Below are 22,802 nucleotides of genomic sequence, written 5' to 3' on the forward strand. Positions count from 1 at the left end.
TGATTCAGATGGACAACCAGGTGGCCATGTGGTACATCAACAAACAGGGAGGCACAGGTTCCATCCTTCTGTGTCAGGAAGCTGCGCAGATTTGGGCGGAAGCTCTCTCCCACTCGATGTACCTCAGGACTACATACTTGCCGGGAGTGAACAATGTGTTGGCAGACAAGCTGAGTCGCGTCTCTCAACCCCTCGGTAGCGAACTCCATCTTCCAACAATGGGGTTATCCTCAGACCTCTTTGTGTCCCCTCAGAACCACAAGGTGGACTATTACTGCTCCCTCATTCGCAGCATATGCTCTCTGCCATGGACAACCGGTCTGCTTTATGCATTCCCTCCACTTCCTTTTCTTTCGAAGACTCTTGTGAAGCTACGTCAGGACAAGGGAACCGTGATCCTGATAGCACCTCACTGGCCATGCCAAGTGTGGTTTCCCATACTCCAGGATCTCTCCATCCGCAGGCATATTCCCTTGGGAAAGGACCCGCTCCTGATCACTCAAAACGATGGGTGCCTACGCCATCCCAATCTTCAGGCTTGTCTGACGGCATGGATGTTGAAAGGTTAATCCTTCAACCACTTAACCTTTCAGATCTGGTTTCCCGTGTCTTGATTGCTTCACGGAAGCCTTCCACGAGAAAATCTTACTCCTATAAATGGAAAAGGTACACATCATGGTGCACTTCTCAATCCCTTGATCCCTTTTCCTGTCCAATCCCAAGGTTTTTGGACTATCTGTCATCTGTCAGTCAGGTCTCAAGACATCTTCCATCAGAATGCATGTCAGTTCGGTAGCTGCCTTCCATAAAGGTGTCGGATGTCCCTATATCAGTACAGCCCCTCATAATACACTTTTTGAAGGGCTTGCTCCATATCAAGCCACCTTTACGTCCTCTGGCCCCTTCTTGGGACATTAACCTGGTTCTTGGTCGGCTCATGAAACCACCATTTGAGCCTCTCCACTCCTTGACCCAAAATTTCTCACATGGAAAGTGATTTTCCTTTTGGCTATCACTTCAGCTCGCAGGGTTAGTGAGTTACAGGCCCTAGTTACCTATCCGCCTTACACTAAACTCTTGCAGGACCGGGCGGTATTCCTCACTCACCCTAAGTTTTTATCTAAGGTAGTTTGGAATTTCACATTAATCAATCCCATCATACTACCTACCTTCTTTCCCAGGCCCCATTCCAATCCAGGGGAACAGGCTCTGCATATGCTTGACTGTAAAGGGGCTCTAGCTTTCTATCTAGACTGTACAGTTGCCCACAGGAAGAGCACTCAGTTATTCATCTTTCCATCCCAACAAATTAGGGCAACATGTGGGTAAGCAGACTCTCTCCTCCTGCTGGCGGACTGCATATCTTTTGCTATCAGCAAGCAGGCATTCCTTTTCAAGACTGTGTTAAAGCACACTCTGTGAAGGCCATGGTGACTTCAGTTGCACACCTGCGATCGGTGCTGCCACCTGGAGTTCTCTCCATACCTTCGCAGCCCACTATTGCTTGGACAAAGCCGGAAGACAAGATTCCATCTTCGGCTAGTCTGTCCTGCGTAACTTATTTCCAACGTGACATACCTACACCCTTCCGCCTGCCTGGTGGGGTTCAGGATGCCCTCTACCAAATTCCACCCCAGTTGTTGTACCTGTTGCATGCCGTTGGGTACATTTGGTGCATGTTCAGACATCCTCAGCTTGGTACTCACCCATATGTGAGGATTACCATCCTGCTTGTCCTGTGAGAAAGCAAATGTTGCTTACCTGTAACAGGTGTTCTCACAGGACAGCAGGATGTTAGTCCTCAAATTTATTGTTGTTTTATTTCTCGGCACTGCAGGGTTAGTGCCACTGCAGGGCATGCCCAGTAGGGGCGAGTCAGTTCTGGAAACTTTGACAGACGTTTTCCGTGATTGGGCTCCATCCTGATGATGTCACCCATATGTGAGGACTAACATCCTGCTGTCCTATGAGAACACCTGTTACAGGTAAAGCAACATTTGCTTTCCAAACCATAAATCCAAAGTCCTCAAATAGAAGGGGTTTACCTCTAACACTTACCTCTAACAATGAAATATTTATTAAGAATTAAAAAATACAATCCAACTGAAGAGTTAGTGTATTTAGAGAATGATCCATAACTCTTTAGGAGTTGTTATAATCAATCCTTCATCCTTAGTTCTATCTGTAATAAATGTTGTCAATTGTGAAGGTTGAAAAAAACAATACCTGACATTTTGATAAGATATAAAACATCTGCACGGAAACTTTAATTTAAAAAGAGCACCCATCTGTATTAATTTAGGTCTCATCAAAAGAAATTGCTTTCTTCTTGATTGCGTTTCTTTTGTAATATCTGGAAAAATTCTTACATTTAGTTGGCAAAATTTCTGTTTGATATTTCTGAAATATAACCTTAAGACCCAGTCTCTGTATTTAACAAGAGTGAAATAACCAAAGTAGCCGGTTGGGCCTCCCCAAGGTTAGATTGTTCTAACATTTCTGATACATTTAAAGGAGAAATCTCCTGAAATTCCTGATCCTTTACCTCTTTCTTCCAAGAAGGAAGATAATAGATTTGATTCAATGGGGGCAAAACTTGCTGAGGCATTTTTAGGAATTCCAAAGCAAATTTATTCCACATTTCCTTCGCAGAAATTTCAGAAATCCTAGGGAAATTTACCAACCTTAAATTTGTATTACAAATATGATTTTCCAAATTTTCCTTGTAAGATATTGATTCTCTTTTATTAACATTACATTTTGTTCAAGCAATTTTTTAAAATCTACCTTAGTTGACTCTATAACTTGATCTCGCTTAATATTTTCAGCTATTACTTTATCAACTCTAGAATCGATATCTTCTATTCTTTTAACTAAAGGTTTTAATGATGAGGTAAAATTCTTATTTATCACAACTAAAGTTTCCCATATCTGTGTTTTCTCTAGAAAAGATTGTCTAACTATTGGTTGTATATCTATTTCACTTTCCCTAAGTAAACCAAGAGTATTATTTGATTCTGGCTTGTACAACAACTTCCCCTCCGCTACATTCCCATCTGAGACTCCTACACAAGTAGGCCCATCAGCGGCAGATATCGAAGATGTTCTGGTTCTTCCTCTGTTTCCCTCACTGAGGAAGAGGTATCCAGTTTAGATATCGATCTTATAGTCGCTGGATTCTCAGGTGGCGTTCTCAAAACCGGGGAAAGAGAGATGATCGAGTCACAAAGAGTCCATACCTTCTTGGTTCCCTTCTAGTGATGGCTCACCTGGCACTATAACTCCCTATCCGATATGGACATCTATTGGGCCCATTACAGGTCCTGCAGAAGCTTCCTCCATTTCTTGCCTTTCTCGAGCCCAGCGTTTCCGGGCAGAGTGTGGCATAATTGATATAAATTAAATAAGAAGGAATTACTATAATAATGGAAGGAGCTTAGCTAGGTAGGATTGTATTAAATCAGGATTTACCCCTTCTAGAGGTGGAGTATTGAAAAGTCCCACAAGAATTTTATATTAATCTCACACTATTTATTCAGAGAGACTTTATCCTACCTGAGGCTGGAGGAGATTTAGACTCAATCTGATAGAAAAGGAGGAGGTTGAGCTGAAATCAAAAGAGCAAAAGTTCAAACAAAAAAAATCTGACAAAGCCGCGCGCTGTCAGCAGCTGTTCGCCGCACACAGGCCATTTTTGTGGGCCTCGTAGTGGTCACATCAATGACGTCGGCAAATCAGGAAACGCCATCGGGGCAGGTCCAAACCTTCATTCGCGGTTTTCTCAGTCAGGTAATTCAGCCTCTCCTCCACCCTTGGGGCCAGGCAAACCTTCAACCCCGGTCCTAGCATCTCAGGCAACAGTCGTTCTCCTTCACCTCCCCACTCTTTCATAATTTTAATGAAAGATGTGAGTATATATCTGATGCATCAGAACACAATCAAAGGGTTTGAATCAACTTAAGTTTGAAACTTGTGAACGGTAATCCAGTCATCAAGGTTTCAACCATCTACTTGACCCATTTGTGTATCTTTCATATAGATTCATAATTTGAGGTACTCTTAATAGATGGATTTGTCTGTTTTTATGATTTGAATTAAGAATGTATATCAAAGATGTGTGAATAGACTGCAGCAAAGGTTTGATAGCGCTACTGTGCACAAGTTTCAAACTTGTACTAATTCAACCCCTTTATGTTTGATTCATAATTTTAGTAAAGTAGTTATAGGTGAAGACACACCAAAAATAAATAAAAAAAAGGAATCATGGTAACAAGAAAAAAAGACTGTCTTACAGTAAGTTTTCTATGCACTTGAATCACTTTTTTGTCAGTCCTTTTCTCGTTAACCACGCCACCTTTATAATTTTAGTTAAACCATCCTGAGTCACAAGAGAATGAGAGGGAAACATGCCCTTGCAGAGTGTGGAATTTAACCAGAGCTATTATCAAGCTTCTATGTATTGTGTCCAGCTGCATATATACTGTAGCTGAGATTAAGCCTGACAACTAGGGACCTTGTTTGGTCATATGTTTTAGGGCCTGATTCATTAAGGCTTTTCTTATTCTGTGCTTATGGGGAAAAAGCTTACTGAAACAGATACTTCCTGACATTTATTTATTTATTTTTATTTAAAAACTCTTCTATATCGTCAAGTTTGATTACCATCACAACGGTTTACATAAAGGCACTATAATGAAAATATGGGTGGTACAGATTACAAATTAATCATGTGCCAACATAGTATGGTAACAAGTTAATATAATAGTGTGTAAGTTGAGCCTGTTAGATTCCAAACGCCAAATATGTTCCTAACACTAATATGCATGTATAGGTTAAAACTAAGAACTTCTAGCTTGGTGTGTCCTTATCAATCAACTGTTTCTCTCCTTCTCTTTATCTTTATAAAAAGCTTGTTTAAAGAGCCAGGTTTTCAGATTAGTTTTGAATATTTTCAGATTTCTCTGCAGCCTTATTTCGAGTGGCATGATTTTGAGGTACATCACAATTTGTTCTTATCTTTCACTGTTTCTGTTTTTTTTGTTTTCAATCTCCAGGCTCTTGAACAACTGCTGGGACCCCCTGCTCCTCAGATGTAACTCGTATATACGCGCACACACCAGTCATGTCCCAGCAGGTTCTTTTCAGGTCACTGGTGTCAGCTAAGTGGCTGTCGGAAGCCATCCGCTCCACCCCCATAGGAGCAGGGCTGCGGGTCCTTGATGTGTCGTGGTACCTCCCTAAGTTGAAGCGCGATGCCCGCAGGGAGTTCAGAGAGCGCCATATCCCTGGTGCAGCGTTCTTTGACATTGATGTTTGTAGCGATCGTACCTCGCCGTATGATCATATGCTACCCAGCGAGGACGACTTCAGCGAGTACGTGGGGAACCTCGGCATTGGCAATAGGACACACGTTGTGGTGTATGATGCCAGTGATCAGGGCTCTTACTGTGCCCCCCGTGTCTGGTGGATGTTCCGGATCTTTGGGCACAAGGAAGTGTCCCTGCTGGATGGGGGGCTAAAGAACTGGCTTCGGGAGGGGTATCCAGTCAACTCCAAGGTTACACGGCCAGCACCCGTGGAGTTTGAGGCTAAGTTGGATCACTCACAGGTGAAGGTGCATGATGATATTATGGAGAATATGGAGACACGTGCGTTCCAACTTATAGACGCCCGGTTGGAAGGGAGATTCAGAGGGATTGAACCGGAACCAAGGGAAGGTAAATAGAGTGGAGGTATTAAAAATACATTGCCTTGTCCCAGAGGAGTGGTGAGAGCACAGAGCTCCAAAGAGATGTAAAGCTTTATCTGGACGCTAGCACTTTTTTCTCTTTTTACCTCTGCTTCATTCTGTCTTTTTTTCTCTTCACTATCTCCTCTCTGGTGTATGGTGACATAGCTGTTGCAATCCTGATGTCTCTTTCAGTGTATACCCTGTATGAGAATTTTGTATTTTTATTCAAATCTATTTAGATCCCGCAACCTTTGAATAGTTTGGGGTAGGTTACTTTCTCACAATAATAAAACCAGAGTGAACATAATATAAAATAAAAAGAAAAGCAAAACAAAGTCAAAATGATACCAAGATGGCAATGGTATCTGAAACATAGCTTCACCTTACAATCAGGCCGATACAGTACAGTGCGCTCCGGAGCGCACTGTTAGCCTGCTCTTGGACGCGCGTTTTCCCTTACCCCTTAGTAAGGGGAGGAAAACACGTGTCCAACCCGTGGCACCTAATAGCGCCCTCAACATGCAAATGGGGCATGTTGATGGCCCAATTAGTTATGCGCGCGGGATACAGAAAGTAAAATGTGCAGCCAAGCCGCACATTTTACTTTCAGAAATTAGTGCCGACCCAAAGGTCGGCGCTAATTTCTTCCAGCACCGGGAAAGTGCACAGAAAAGCAGTAAAAACTGCTTTTCTGTGCACCCTCCGACTTAATATCATAGCGATATTAAGTTGGAGGTACCAAAAAGTAAAAAAAAAAAAATTCGGTCCGCAGCTGTCGGCGTCCGAGCCTGTGGCTGTCAGCGGGCTCGAGAACCAAAATTGAGCATCGGCTGTCAAACCTGCTGACAGCCGCCGCTCCTGTCAAAAAGGAGGTGCTAGGGACACGCTAGTGTCCCTAGCACCTCCTTTTCCCTGTTTTTACCGCATCACCTAATTTAAATACAGAATCGCGAGCACCGGCGAAGGGTCGGTGCACGTGCCGGGAGAGCGGGCATTCGTCCGCTCTCCCGCGGACTTTACTGTATAAGCCCGAATGATAATAATGATGGAACTATGGGACAGAGGAGAGGTAAAATGCAGGCCAGTAGGCAAGTGGTGAGTATTTTTTGCAGTTCCTGAATACTAAGTATTGTGGCAGAATGGGAGCACCAAGAATTCAAGTTTATTTACTCTTTCTTGTGAGGCACTTTCGTAAATCATTCATCTGCATACCTCATTTACATATGCTCAAAACCATTTTGCATGGCCCCTGTTATTAGCTGCTTTAAGAGGTAATAGCAGTGTCGGGAGAGGAAGAGAACACCTGGAGCCGTAGAGGGAGATGAAACACAGCCTTCATGGATTTGACACAAACGTTTGGACACAATACAATAAATGTTAGCATACTCCATGCTATTCAGTCAGTACTTTATTGGCATTTGTCATGTGAAAATTGTTTTTATATACAATTCTTGGAGCTCTCAATATGTACAGCACAATAGAACACAGTGATAAGTACTTTTTTAAAATTTATTTTTTGTAATATACCGACATTCAATCTGACATATCACATCAGTTTACATTCAGGTACTGTAGGTATTTCCCTGTCCCAAGAGGGTTTACAATCTAAGTTTGTAGCTGAGGCAATGGAGGGTAAAGTGACTTGCCCAAGGAGTGACAGCAGGACTCAACCCTGGTCTCCTGGTTTGTAGCCCACTGCTCTAACCACTAGGCTATTCCTCCTCCTCCCTGTACTTGTAGAGAGTAAGTCAAAAAGTGGGTGGAGTTAAGTGACTTGCTGAGGATTAGTGAAAAGTGGTGAAGTGAATTGATTGAGGGTTTTCAAGGTTGTAGATCTGTACTCTAATCAATATGCTTCACTGCTTGTAACTATACAAATGCTTAATTTTTGGTAATGTGATGAGAGACTGAAATGTGCCATATTCTGTTTCGCAGGGATTGAGCCCGGTCACATCCCCGGTGCAGTGAACATGCCATTTTCCAGCTTCCTGACTGAATTTGGCTATGAGAAGACACCCGATGAAATTCGTGAGATGTTCCAGCAAAAAGGCATTGACTTCTCCAAGCCAATAGTGGCATCATGTGGCTCAGGGGTCACTGCCTGCCATGTGGCACTGGCAGCCTTCCTGTGTGGGAAGGAGAACATTGCTATCTATGATGGGTCTTGGGTAGAGTGGTACAATCGTGCCAGACCTGAGGATGTGGTCTCTGAGGGACGGGGAAAGACTGTATGAAACGGGGAGACCTGAGTATTGTGTGGTCTCTCCCCTTATGGAATTATTTTCCAATGGCTTTGTGTTCAGCTGAAAAGGAGAATGGAAAAATTATCTGAAAGTATTTGTAATGCTGAATATATATATATATATATATATATATATATATATATATATATATATATATATATATATAATTTTTTTTTTTTTTTTTTTAATTTTTGCACAGAATCAAATATGGCTTAAAATTAAAGGTAGAAGAAAGATCCTTTATCTTTTAATGTATCTTATTATCTAATTTCTATTCCCCCCCCCCCCCTTCTATTTGAGTCATCTTGACTGTGCCGTTTGGGCTGTAAAGAGGATAATTTTGTCTGACACCATATTCTGTTGAATATATTTGTATTGCTTGAAAAATGTGTGATAAATATCACCAATGCGGGTGACATCTTTAATCTTGTCTGAGAGCTGTGCTTTTAGTATTCTGTCCCTCCCTCCAGAGAATAAGTCATGCTTTGTATCTAGGAAACAGTGTCTGCATTTCAGCTTCTATAGAATGCACTAGAAGGGTGGTGATGTCTTGACAACCTATGTATTAAGCCGTCATAGTCACAAAATATGAAAAACTTAGTACGTCAGGTCTTTTCTGGGGCATAACTCTATTGTGGGCTAGAAGAGGAGGGGAAGAGAACAGACTATTTATAAACCTTTTTTGCTGTTTACAAGCAGGACTGAATTAGCCGTGACATGTGGATGACATCTGAATCAGTCCCATCTACTCAACATGGCCAGGGATTCTACTTCTTGTTTTCTTATCAAAAAGTAATGCAGGTGCTTGAAACCCATCCTGGAGTTAGTCTAAAAAAGCATCTCTTATGGGAGAAATGCAAGATGAACTCCCTCCAACTATTCTGTTTATCCAGGTGGGAGAGTGATTGTGGTTCCTGGATCTGAGAGACTCATGTCCACCTACTCAACCATCACTTCCCACTGCCATTATTTGTTTGTTGGTAGAATCTTCTCACTACCAATACTGGGTGCTCTCTTTCAGACTTTGACTGATACAGTCTTTTACCAAATGCCTAGTAGTGGTAGCAAGGCATGTGTTTCCCCTTAGTTGGATAACTGGCTACTGACAGCGACTTCCCAGGAAGAAGAAAAGTCAATTCCTTAGGTCCCTAGGAATCCTAGTAAATTTCATAAAGTCAGCCTTGGTCCCAAATCAGAAAATCAAATCAATTGAGGCATTTAAAATATTTATTACCAGCACTTCCTACGTTCAGAATGGGGTATAAAATTACATAAAGTCACATAAAATCCAATATAAAATGCTTTAAATCAAAGAAAAAAACTTTAATATTTTTTATATATTGTACCCTTTAAACAATGTTGAGTGAGTCAGTTTACAATATAACATTCACTGTGTTACATAATAAAACAACGTAGGACATTTAAAATTAAAATGTTAAAAACTGAAAAATTAACAGAAAAAGAAAGGAAAACATTTACTTCTGGATATGCCTCCATATTTAGATAATAAAAATCATATTCTAAATTGACAAACCTCTTCAACTTGTTTTGCCAAAAGCCTTTTTACAGGTGTATTTTTACCAGATATACTAGAGCTATCTTTCATCTAGCAAACATCTAGGGTCATTCTTTATTGCGGGATATGCCAGTATTAAAATTTGGGGAAGGGGATGCGTATGGGTGGGGTTTGGGCGGAGTCATCTCCCAGCAGTGCTGCAGGTAATGTTTTTCACATTATTGCCAGCAGCATCACAGGAAATAACGACACCTTTTCCCGTGGTGCTATGGGGGTGGTAGTATGGGGTGCAGGCGAAACCATACCACTGGGATGTAGCCGGCTGCCCACCATTGCCGCCTCCACCCTCCTTTTTTTTTTTTTTTTCACGACACATCATTCTGCTATAAATATAACAGAATGATGAATCTAGGGTTTAGATAGTATTCAAATGGCGTACACTTTTTGAAATAGGCAAGTCTTTGAGGGCTTTATGGAAGAACTTGTGTTCTGTTATTACTCATCTCTTTTGGGAGGGAATTCCATAAGAGGGCCAACAATAGAAAAAGCCTGTTCTCTGGTTTCCTCTAGGTCAGGGGTGGTGAACTCCAGTCCTTGAGGGCCACAAACAGGCCAGGTTTTCAGGATATCCACAATGAATATGCTTGAGATAGTTTTGATTATATTGGAGGCAAAGCGTGCAGATCTATCTCATGCATATTCATTGTGGATATCCTAAAAACCTGGCCTGTTTGTAGCCCTCGGACTGGAGTTTGCTACCTGTGCTCTAGGTGGACTGTCCACAGTGAAGGAATATCTAAAAGGCATTGACTGGAGCACCATAGGGCTTTAACCAATGTATGAATCTTTAAAGTTGCTACAATCCATGGTGAAGACAAATTATATAGAAGAGGATGAATAGTAACTGCAAGTTGGTATTGTATACAGAATAAAATTGGAAGCCAATGTAATATCTGAAATGTGTTCTGGTTAGGAGCCTAGCAGCCAAAATTTGGATAATCTTTAAGGGAAAAATTATGTAGTCTGGGAGACCAGTAAGGAGTGCATTGCAGTAGTCTTAAGCCATAAAGATGTGATTGAAGAACTTTTTGGAAATCAGGGGGCTCAAGTCTAGAAACTTGTAGTCGAACATTCAAAAAGAAGCTCAAAACCTGGCTCTTCACAAAAGCCTTCACGTAGATGTCCATCCCGAGCCTTGTATCAGAGCCAATTTCACACGTCATGCTCCTATACGCTAGATATCTGATACCGCAACCATTTAATCGCATTATATAACTTATGATTTCTCCACTAGATGTACGTTTGCTGTTCTCATCCCTATTAAGTATGATGTTAATTAAGTTTACCGATGTTTATTTATAATTCAAACAGTTTTGAAGCCTGTTCTCTGCCTGTTATCTACTATTTGTACGAAGTTAACCTTGTTATTTGTACCCTCTTGTTCGATGTAATTTCCTACTTTGGTTCTATGTAAACCGATGTGATATGTACTAGTACATGAACATCGGTATATAAAAAGCTTTAAATAAAGCTTTAAATAAACCTTTAAATAAGTAATGGTTTTAAGTGGCAGAAGTTGTAACTTAACAAAGTTTGTGTAAGAGACTTGATATGGGCATATAATGAAAGAGAAGGATCGATGAGAATGCCAAGATTGTGAACTGTTTTAGAGATGGGTGTATTTTGGTCCTTGAAGATAAATTTGTCGGGAACATGAGAAAGAGGGGGAACCAAGATAAGATTATGATTTTGGTTTTGTGACATTCAGGGCAAGTTTGTTTTCAAGGAGCTAATGTTGAATGGTAGTAAGGCAAAATGAAATAAATTGCTGTGTGAGATGCCAAGTGTCCTTAAGTGGGAAAAAACATTGTATGTCATCTTCATACAATTTATAGTGTACTCCAAGGCTAGTGAGCAGCCGCTATAATGGAAACAAATAGATGTTGAAAAGGGCTGCTAATAATGCCGAGCCTTGGTGTAACCCGGAAGTCAGTGGAAACCAGGATGAAATGTTGGACCCAAAGCTTACCTGTTGAGAACGATGGGATAAATATGAAGTGAACCAGTGATACCAAGAGAACTCAACCTAGAAAGAAGGATCAAATGATAGATGGTATCAAAGGTGGATGAAATGTCTAAAAGAATGAGAACAAAACAAGTTCCATGATAGAAGCCTCATGGATTGGATTCAAAACTAGAAAGAAGGAACATTTTCAGTATTATGGAAATGTTGAAACACAAACTGATATTGGTCCAAAGTGGAATTAGAATCAAGAAAAGTGGTAAGATGTTGAAGTACTAAAGGAAAAAACATTTCTTCTGGCAGATCAAGTAGATGTCCTTAGGACCCTAGCTTATCACTTGATGGATACAGATCAGACAATAGCCAGGTTTAGTGCAAGTTGTTCTGGGCCACATGGTAGTTCATGTGGTAGCTCTAGCCCATCTTTGCATGTGAGTTTGACAATAAGGCCTCTGCTCCCAATGGGACCAGTTAAATCAACCCTTGACAATTTTGGTGACTGTCTTGCAGGAAATTTTAAAAGAGCTCTACTGGTGGTTAGATCCATACATTTTATGTCAGGGGAGACCCCCTCTGTCTGCTTTTTCATCAGTTAATGTTAGCGATTAGACATGTCTACAAAGGATGGGGAAACACACATGGATCTCTTCAGAAATAATGGAATTTGGTCACCAGTAAAATGATAGCTGTAGATGGTGGTGGGTAGACGAAGCTCTGTTTATAGAAAACAATGTATGGGAAGAGCTAGGAAAAATGAAAGTGGACAAGGCTATGGGACCGGATGAAGTACATCCCAGGATACTGAAGGAGTTTAGAAATGTGCTGGCAGGTCTGCTGAAAGGACCTGTTCAGTAGATCTCTGGAAACGAGAGTGGTGTCGTGTGACTAGAGAAGAGTGGTGTTTGGTCTTGCATCACAAAAATAGTAGCAAAGAGGAGGCTGGAAACTACAGGCTGGTTACGCTCACCGCAGTGGTAGGAAAATTAATGGAGACTGCTGAAGGAAAATATGGTGAACTATCTACAAACCATTCTGTTGCTGGACCCGAGGCAGCATGGATTCACTAGGGGAGCATCCTGTCAGCCAAATCTGATTGGGTCACTAGAGAATTGGATCGAGGAAGAGTGTGCAATGTGATCTACTTGGATTTCAGCAAAACATGTGATATAGTCCTGCCTAGAAGGCATGAAATGAGATGCTTGGGACTCCATCCCAAGGTGTTGGAGTAGATTACAAACTGATTGACTGACAAGAGACAGCATGTAATGGTAAATGGAGCCTACCCTGAAGAGAGAATGATGTTAAGTGGAGTGCCACAAGGATTGGTTTTGGGATCTCCAACAGAGTGGACACTCTTGAAGGGAGTAGAGAGAATGAAAAGTGATTTAAGAAAGCTTGAAGAGTGGTCAGAGGTTTGGCAGCTGCGATTCGATGCCAAGAAGTGCAGAGTCGTGGAGCTGGGGTGTGGTAATCAAGAGCTGTGTATGATGGAGAGTGAAGGACTAAGGTGCAGAGACTGGGAGAGGGACCTTGGACTTAAAGGGTCTGGCGATATGAAAGCAGTGAAGTAATGTGACAAAGTGAAAACTAAAGCCAGAAGCATGCAGAGCTGTACAGAGAGAGGAATAACCAGTAAGAAAAAGATGATAATGCTATTGTACAGGGCTCTGGTGAAGCATCACCTGGAGTACTGTGTTCAGGTCTAGAGACCATATCTCAAAAAGGACAGAGACAGGATGGAAGCAGTTAGGGTTGGGTTGGTGTGGTTTTGTTTTAAATAAATGTCTTCCTCCCCCCCCCCCCCCCTCCCAGCGCTTACGCGAAAACACATTTTTCCTGAATTTCGGGAAAAATCTGTTTCGGGATTCGGGACTCCCGAATCTCGGCGAATTAGGCAATTTCGTTAAAAGAAAAAAGGATGCCTGATCATCACATTTTATGTTCAAATTCTGAGCACTCCGAAAAAGTGTACAGAAACACAGAAAATACTGCTTTTCTGTACATCCACCAACTTAATATCGTGGCGCTATTAAGTTGGAGGAACCAAAAGTTAAAAAAAAAAAATAATAATAAAAAAGTGTTGGCAGGTCAGGTTTGCAAAACGGACGTTCAGTTTTACGAGTGTCCATTTTTCTAACCCGTGGCTGTGTACAGTTTAGGAAAACAGGTGTTCGCAAAATTGAGCATCAGTTTTCCAAACCCTGTAACAGCCATCTCTCCTGGGCTTCCGCTGCTAAGGAGGTGCTAGGGGCATGCTGGTGTCTCCTTTTTAGCATGACCCCTCATTTAAATATGGTATTGCATGCCCAGGAGAGGTGGCTGGACGATCATTAGAAAAGCTGTCGCTCAACACTAAGTGCCCGTTTTCCATACTTCTTTATTGTATCGGCCTGCACGCTTGTTCAGCAATGGCCAAAAGGAGAGCTTCTTTATCTTTCCTGCTTCAGCACCAATTGGCAGGGTTCTATGCTGGACTGAAATAGAAAGCAAATGTGTAATTCTAATAGCTCTGGATTGGCCTTGGAGACCCTGGGCTGCATATTTGATGACTCTAGGTTAATCTTCTGCATCTGCCAAAGGTTCTGGGTCTTTTGCTTCAGAGTCCAATTCTAATGGAGAACCTGTCTCCATTTTATTTTAAGCTTGGTTCTTGAAATATTCTGGTTGTCACGGCACTGAGGGCTTGTAACATCTCAGCCTCTCTGGCTTACATATGAGTTTGGCGCACCTTTGAGGCTTTATGCAGAGATTAGTCGGTTTCTCCTTTGCATTCGGATATTCCTTGCATTTTCGCCTTTGCAAAAGTGCTTGACTGAATTCCCTGAAGGTAGAAATTACAGTTATTTTCTGTTATGTGGCAAGATTCATAGTTTTTCGTGGCAGCCCTTCTGACTGTATCCCAGTTTCTGCGAAGAGTAAGAGAGTGCGGCCTTTGTTAGGGCTTTGGTTCCTCAGTGGGACCTCAGTCTAGTTCTTAAATTATTAGCCACTCTTCCCTTGAGTCCTTGAAACAGATTTAAATCAATGAGTAGTACCCTCAATACGGTTTATCTGGTAATAATTTGTTCATCTTGCCATGTTTTGTAAATATAGGCTCTGTCTTGCAGGTATCCCTTTCTGGACGTTGTGTCCAATTCTGTTTCTTTGTCCCATGCCGTAGTTTTTGCTAAAGTTAATGCCAAAGGTAATGTCAGTATTTCATTTGAATCAATCTATCACTCTGTTGGCTTTTTCCAAGGAAGCATGTCAGGGCAATAACAGATCTTTGAGGAATCTAGATATACATTGGGAGTGCATTAGATATTTGGAAGTTTCTAACTCTCTTTCTGTAGGACGAGCAGATGATTTGTTTGGAGGGCTACGGAAGGGTGATGTGGCATCTAAAGTTACTTTAGCTAAGTGGATCTGGGACACAATTTCTTCAGCATATTTGCTCAAGGTCTGGCAGGCCCCGAAGATAATTTATACTCATTTTTACAAGAGCACATTCTTCGGTCTAAGCAAAAGCTATTGCTGTTGCACCTGAAGACATTTGCAAAGCAGCTCGCTTGTCCTTGCATTTCTTTGTGAAGCATGATAGACTGCCAATCTTGATAAGGAGGACGCACTTTTGGTACTGATATCAAAGGGGCTTTTACTTCCACCCTGCCTAAGTAGTGGGGATTTGTTATTTCTCACCGCTTTGGACTGAACTGGATTAGTTTAGCAGAATGAATTTGAAGGATACATTTTTACCTGTTAATTTTCTTTCCATAAGTTCTGCTACATCAGTCCAGAATTCTCCCAGGAAGTTGGGTCTATTTGAGTCTTATCCATTATCAGTCTTGGATATATACATCCTGAAACCACAAAGGGGGACAAATATGCTTCACCCCTTTTCAGAATCAGGCCACATCCAGATGGGCCGACAAGGGTCCACATTCACCTGACTTTGAAACATGCAAAAGCTGCCACCTGTACCTTAAAGGAATTAAGGGCTACCCCTTAATCAATCCATCCTTCAAAAAATTCAAAATGAGTGGAATCTTAACCAAACGAGGATGAACCCCTCTAACCTCACACCAAGCTTCAAACACTTGCCAAACCCGAAGGGTCGCACTTGAAACTGATTTCATCGCCCCAAAAAAGAGAAACACAAAAATATTGGCCCGTATTTTCTTCTGACATGGGCACTGGGACTACAGCCCATAAGCTGAAAAGTCTTGGCAACGTACATTCCACTGTCTGCCTCTGCTGCAGGGAGACACAATGAAACATACAGAGGACGACGCCCATAAGATGGCCGACTGAGAGGACGCACCAAAAAGAGCTCCTGAATTTTTCCTCTGTTGCTAGTTACCAGATGCCGCATACTAAACGGAAAGCGAGGGTTCGAGGTGGGGAAACCTCCTCTACCCCGCTAGAAGCTACACAACCGCGTATAGGAAGCTTCTTCTCGGCTATTCCACCTTTAACGCCGAGCAGGCAGGCCCTTGAAAGAGTGAAACAGGAGCACAAACTGTTCCTTCGGGCCGATGAAACGTCTTTAAGCCCCGGCTCGCCTACCAGACTGGCACCACCAGGTCCAGAATTGGATCGTAGATTGATGGCGACCACGGACCCCACGGGAACACTCCCGCAAGGAGTCGAAGTGGACAGGCAAAGATTGTCAACTGAAGGATTATCCAACATGGAGACCGCGACTAAGGTACAGTCCCCTCGGGGTAATGGTGGAGAGGGACTGGAAGATGTCGAAATTCTTGGTGTTTCTGGCCTGGGTAATGGTGTCGGGAGAGCTATGGGAGGAGAAGAGGAAAGCTGGGAAATTCTGAGGTTGGATTCACTTTTACAACCTACATCAGAAGTCACTTTGGAGTGCGGTCCATACTGCAGTTAATCGATTGAAAAGTTAATACTTGCCCTTTCTAAAGACGTTTCTGACATTAAAAAACAGACTCTTTCAAATGCGATGCAAATCACTGAACAAAAGCAAAAAAATGTGGTACTGGAAGGTCGTTTGGAGAAACTACAAGAAGTAAGGATTAAGAAAGATATAGAGGTAGACAGGAGACTAGAAAAAAATTGAAAACAATCTAAGATCCCATAATCTTAGATTTATAAACTTTCCTGTCTTAAAGAATGTCTCTCCGATTGACATTTTCAGATTGTATGTTACTCAGGTTTTAAAAGTTCCGGAAGAGATAAAACCTGCAATAACAAAGGCATATTACATTCCCTTTAAAGACACGGCCTCAGCAAATACGGAAGATCAATCGCTGCCGGATTTAACAACTCTGCTAGAATCATCACAGGAATTATCTGTTTCAAGGAGGAGGCCATTGCTGGTCACCTTCGCTTTCTTGATGGACAAGAACAACATATTTAAATATTTCTTTAGAAATAGACAAGCTACTTTTTTTGGATTTAAGATATGGTGTTTCCCTGATTTGATTAAAATTACTCAAGAAAGACGTAAGTCTTTTTTGAATATGAGAGCTGAAGTAATACAATTAGGAGCACGGTTCAAACTGCAATGTCCTTGTAAATGTCTTATTTTCCTACAAGATCAGAACTATGTTTTCTTTCACCCTTCCCAACTCAGAACTTTCATAGACTCTCGTTCTCAAGTTCCATACGATAACAACTATGATGATAGGCAAAAAAAAAAAATGAAGTGTGGACCTCTCTCATTCGGCGTATAGATATATAAAAGTAAATGTTATATTTCTTATAATAAGTGCTTCTTATTGAGGGCTCTCCCCCTTTATTTCCTTTATTAAGTGTAAGGAAAATACTTAGTTGTCTTCCTATTTTGTTTTTTCCTGTTAAAGATGTTGTTTATCCTGCACTTTAAAGCAGTGCCTACTAAGTGTAATACTTGTAAATGTATATTGAAAATCGCATAAATTAAAAAAAAAAAAAAAAACATACCGAGGAACACAGAGCCATCTCTTATCACATCCAGAACACAGACTATGTTATTGCCTATCTCCAGACCCAGACCTCTGCTTCGCCTGACTACGCTATTGACTATCTCCATGAACAGACTTCAGTCTTGCTTGCCACTGCCTTCAGATTGCCACCAGCCCTGGTGGGTTTTTTTTCTGCCGCTTTAAATGTGAGGTGGGAGCCTTGGGACCCACGCCTATTTAATACACTTCAAATAGGTGGTGTTATTTTATCACGGCTGACCACCTTCTCTGTCGGCTGCAATAAAATGGGCGGCTTGGGGGCAGAGCCGGGAGCGTGGTGGCTTTCTGGGGGCGGTTCCAAGTTCTCCGGCACAGTGGCCGTGCCGGAGGTTCGCACACCGGCAGCCGGCTGGTGTAACTCCATCAAATAAGGTAGGGGGGGGGATTTAGGTAGGGCCGGGGTGAGTTAGGGAGGGAAAGGTGGGGGGGATCCAAAAAAAGGTTTCAAAAGGTTTCCTCCAAGGCCGCTCCGATTTCGGAGCGTCCTTGGAGGGAATGGGGAAAGCCATCGGGGCTCCCATTGGGCTTGACGCGTGCAATGTGCACAAGTGGGCACCCCCTTGTGCGTGCCGATATTATAAAATCGGGCATAGATTTGTGCGCGCCGGGTTGCGTGCACAAATCTACGCCCGCGCATAAGTTTTAAAATCTGGCCCACACTGTTTAACATGTGTTAGAACACACCCAGTATGTTCGCTGTGCACCCATACAAGCACTGCCAGCCTGCATAAATTGCAGCCAGTATTCAGTTTTATATAATACAGAAAAATCAGATGCAACTATTTGCCATGGGCAAGGTGGTATGTCATGTGAAATCACTGGTTCTTCTGAAGCACAGTTTCCTCTATTTGAGCATTCATACCCAGCCAACATAATATATTTTCTGCTCTGTTTTTGCATTTATTCCCATGTGACCTTCTTCACTAAGTTAGCTCTCATAGATTGTGATAATTACCAGTTTTTCACCTTTGAAGATTAGGCCTTCCCTGACCAGAATTCCTGGCAGTCATTCACCTTTTGCTTTGGCCATCCATTGATTATGATTCTCCTTGTACTTATGGTTGAGTCTGTGTTTCCGGCTTTAGTCCTGTCGTCTTTTTGTTAGAGAAGGTAAGCTAGACCCAGCTACGTGTACGTCTGCTTCAGCTGACTCCTCTGAGCTATGCTCTTATTCTAAAGCAGTGAATCTCAACCAGTGAATCACAAAGATCCAGGAGCTGTGTCTTGGAGAACTTGTACCATCAGGCAGGACCTATCTGTTCTCCTCTTCCCAGATATGAGAGAATGTGTATGTAAGAGACTGATAATACTGAAATATGTGGTTCATATGCATAAGAGGTGCTGCAGGGGTAATAAGGAGGAGGTGAATGCTGAGAGGTCTGACGGCCAAATGCTAGGGGTTGATGATGAGGTGAATGGTGGGGGGAGTCATGCGGAAGGGCCAAATGCAGAGGGTGATGAGTTATTAGGTGGCAAATACCATGGGGAGTGATGAAAAGGGGAGAGTAAGGCAAAGAGAAGGTGAAAGGTGGGGGAGGGGGGGAGCATGAGGAGGAGGTAAGTGCTGGGATGGAAGGGGAGGAGGGCAGTGATGAAGCCGGTGAGAATGTGAGCAGGAGATGAATGCTGAGGGAGTGACTGAGAGAGGGTGAAAGCTGCAGGTGGGTGAGATGAGAATAGGAACATATGCCTGTAATGGGATTTCTTTCCCCTCAGAGCTAGCATAGGATAAACATGCCAGTGGGCATATTCTGAATGATAACGCCTTTTACTACTTAGGCACAAACTGTGGATTTCTGTTCTTCTATTTGGGGTGAGTGACTGAAAAACACTCACATGTGTGCATATTCTTAACAGCTGAATTTACTCAGGGTAAGAAAACAAGTTCTAAGCAAAACATATACCTTAGGTTCTCTCTTTATTCATCAAGCAATAAGGCATAAGCACATGCAAATATATAAGAAATGCCATACTGAGTAAGACCAAAGTTCCATCAAGCCAAGCATCCTGTTTCTGACAGTGGCCAGTCCAGGTCACAAGTACTTGGTAAGATCCCAAAGACAAATAATAGATTCAGTCCTTCTTACTCATAACCAGGGATAAGCAGTGGCTTTGCTAGGTCTACATAACTAATAATGGTTTATGAACAGGTCCGGTGGAAGTACTAGGCAGACTAGATGGTAGCCTAGAATGTCACAGGTTTGGGGGCAGCCACCTAATGCGTCCACCAGTCCTGCTCAGATGTGCTCTTTAGGCAACAGAGCAATACTCTGGACTCTCTGGTGGCAGGACTGCAGCAACTGTGCCTCCTTTTTACCATCTGCATGGGTTGATGAGGAAATCATGCCACATGGGTCTGTATGGGTGGGAAGAAGGAGTCCCAGTCACCGACCACAGAACCAGAAAAAAAGAAACAAGACTTGGGAAGTGGAGCAGCATCGTCTGGGTTCCTGTGGCATATGTGAGAGAGTGTGAGTGTGTATGTGTGCGTGTGAAAGAGAACATGAGAGAAAGAGATCATTGTGTGTGAGAGCATGAGTGTGTATGAAAGCATGTGCAAGAGAGCTTATATGTGTGTGAGAGAGCATATATGTGTGTGTGTGTGTGTTATTTGTAAGGGTTTTGGGTGGATCTCTGGACCTGTGGCAGATGACCACGCCCATGGGGGGAAGTCCCGTGAGGGCCCACAGGTCAAGCTCAGCATAGGACACACACACACACTTAGTTCTTTTATTATACAGGATTGGTGAACCACCAGAGGTGGCGGTAGTGAGCTGGAAAGTAGCCCGGTTGGGCTTGTAGTCCCTCAGGCTCTGGCACAGCGATCCCACAATGGCTGTGCTTTAATGGAGAGAACTGATACTCAGATCGATACTGTAAAGTGCAGCTGGAGATTCCCCGTCTGTAACTCGCTGTGGGCACACAATTCGGATGCGTAAGGCGATCCTGCGATACAGTCTCCAGTTTCACGTGTCCTTAGCGCTTCTTGAAACCGACCCGTAACCCCTTCCGCACGCGGCATGTATATCAGATGTAAACGATCGAATTAGCTATTCCCTCCCATACAGTGACGCGCGCCCCGACTATCGCTATTTTACCCTGCCGTTTTGCCCTGTGTTTAACCTGCTAACTTACCGCCTACCCCTACCCCTGCGTTACAGGCAGGGGCAATGGTAGACTGCAAACTTTCCCTCAAATCATTGCACTACACATGCGATTCCTTAAATTAACTTAAAACAATAATGCTAGATCCATATATACAAACATTTGCAGCGAGCCCCGCTTTTGGTAAAGTTGTTTTATATATATATATATATATATATATATATATATATATATATATATATATACCTAGATGTCAGTTTCCGAATCCCCCATCTCCACACGCGTTTATCCAGGCGGCGGCGGGAGCCAGCGGGCGGGTGGGTGCCCGTTCATCCAGGCGGCGGGCGGGTGGGTGGGCGCGCGTTCATCCGGGCGGCGGCGGGAGCCGGCGGGCGCGCGTTTATCCGTGCCGCGGCGGGAACCCGTTCATCCGGGCGGCGGCGGGAGCCGGTGGGCGGGCGTGCGTTCATCCAGGCGGAGGGAGCCAGCGGCGAAAGCAGCCTCCATCAGCCCCCGCCGGCAGTGAACGAATGCACGCCTGTATACGACCGTGCAATTTCGGCGCTCAAGGCAGTCACATGCCGTGACGTCTAGCGTCGTGACGTCACGCCTTGAGCACCAAAATTGCACGGGCGTACACAGACGTGCATTCATTCACTGCCGGGGGGGCTGCTGGAGGCTGCTTTCGCCGCCGGCTCCCTCCGCCTGGATGAACGCACGCCCGCCGCCTCCCGCCGCCACCGCCTGGATAAACGCGCGCCCTCCTGCCGCCGTCTGGATAAACGCGCGCCCTCCCGCCGCCGCCTGGATGAACAGGCACCCACCCGCCCGCGGGCTCCCACCGCCGCCTGGATAAACGCGCGTGGAGATGGGGGATTCGGAAACTGAATTCTTAACATTTAACATTCAATGTTACTTTCCCTCCTTATATTCCCCCTCTTACCCCCCCCCCCTCAATTGTTCTTTTGTTAATTTGTTATAAATTGTTGATATAACTCTGTTCGATGTAAAACGCCTCCCCAGGCGTCTGTTTGCGGTACAATGTGAACCGATGTGATATCCCTGATGAATGTCGGTCTATAAAAATTTTAAATAAATAAATATATATATATATATATAAACAACTTTTATTTTAGTTTTCGCCCTGCGCCTTGCTTCGGGAGGGGGGAACCATCCACTTCCTGGTACCTGTCATTTCAAATGTCAGTTGAAATGACATTTGAAATGACAGGTACCAGCGCACCCAGGTTACTGTATAGGCGCTGTATTAAGCGCCTATACAGTAAAATGGGTTGCGTGGGCCTAACGCTTCGCCTAATGCTTCACAGACGCGGCTTGCATTTGCAAGCAATTTAAATAGAGTATCGAGCGGTATGTGAAGAGAATTGTGCATGCGGGGAACGAGGGTGTGCCCGGCACTGCCGCACTCTTTCTAACACGGCATAACTGTATCGACCTGTTTGTGAGTAGAGATGTGAATCGGAACTGGAATCGGTTTCGGATTCGTGGACTATCGTGAAATTATTTTTTCCACGGTCCAATCTTTTTTTTTTATCAGCTATGCCGAGCCAATAACCCCAAAACACAGCCTGACCCTTTAAAATTAGTTCTTTAGTATCCCCCCACCCTCCGGACCCCTCCAGCCTCCCCCAAAAAATTTGTAAGTACCTGTTGGTCCAGTGGGGGTCCTGGGAGCGTTCTCCCGCTCTAGGGCCGTCGGCTGCCAGTAAACAAAATGGCACTGATGGCTCTTTGCCCTTAGTATGTGACAGGGTATCCATGCCATTGGCTGGCCCTTGTCACATGGTAGGAGCAATGGACGGCCGGTGCCATCTGGACCACCCCCACTGGACCACCAGGTACTTAAAAATTTTTTTGAGGGGGTTGGAGGGGGGATACTAAAGAACTAATTTTAAAGGGTCGGGCTGTGTTTTTGTAAGTGCCCTTTCTTCCTCCCCCTCCCCCTCCCCCTCCCCCTCCCCCTCCCCCATAACGATAAGAGAACCCATGAAATTAATCGTGGGGTTTCTGACAAGATTAAAAATATTGTCCGATATTTTCAATTGTCAGATAAATGATTCACATCCCTAATTGTGAGTAGTAGCAGTATATGCAGAGTTCAGGAATAGAGCCTCATTGGTAATGTACTCACACAGCAGTCTCTCAATGTGGAGCACAGGAGCTGGAATAAAGGAGCAAATACCTGGTTCCAGGGAATAGCTCTGAGTGATAG

At 43.4% G+C, this 22,802-nt stretch overlaps 1 protein-coding gene across 1 annotated transcript; it reads left to right on the forward strand.

The window, feature by feature from the left end:
- The first annotated feature begins 3,572 nt into the window (after positions 1-3,572).
- Positions 3,573-8,079, forward strand: MPST (mercaptopyruvate sulfurtransferase). Its single transcript, XM_029590071.1, has 3 exons — positions 3,573-3,789; positions 5,055-5,717; positions 7,667-8,079. Exons 2-3 carry the CDS (start codon positions 5,123-5,125, stop codon positions 7,963-7,965), a joined length of 894 nt encoding a protein of 297 aa, XP_029445931.1. The 5' UTR covers positions 3,573-3,789; positions 5,055-5,122; the 3' UTR covers positions 7,966-8,079.
- The last annotated feature ends 14,723 nt before the right edge of the window (positions 8,080-22,802 follow it).

This window comes from Rhinatrema bivittatum, chromosome 2 (genome assembly GCF_901001135.1).
Source record: "Rhinatrema bivittatum chromosome 2, aRhiBiv1.1, whole genome shotgun sequence".
NCBI classification, from domain to species: Eukaryota; Metazoa; Chordata; class Amphibia; order Gymnophiona; family Rhinatrematidae; genus Rhinatrema; species Rhinatrema bivittatum.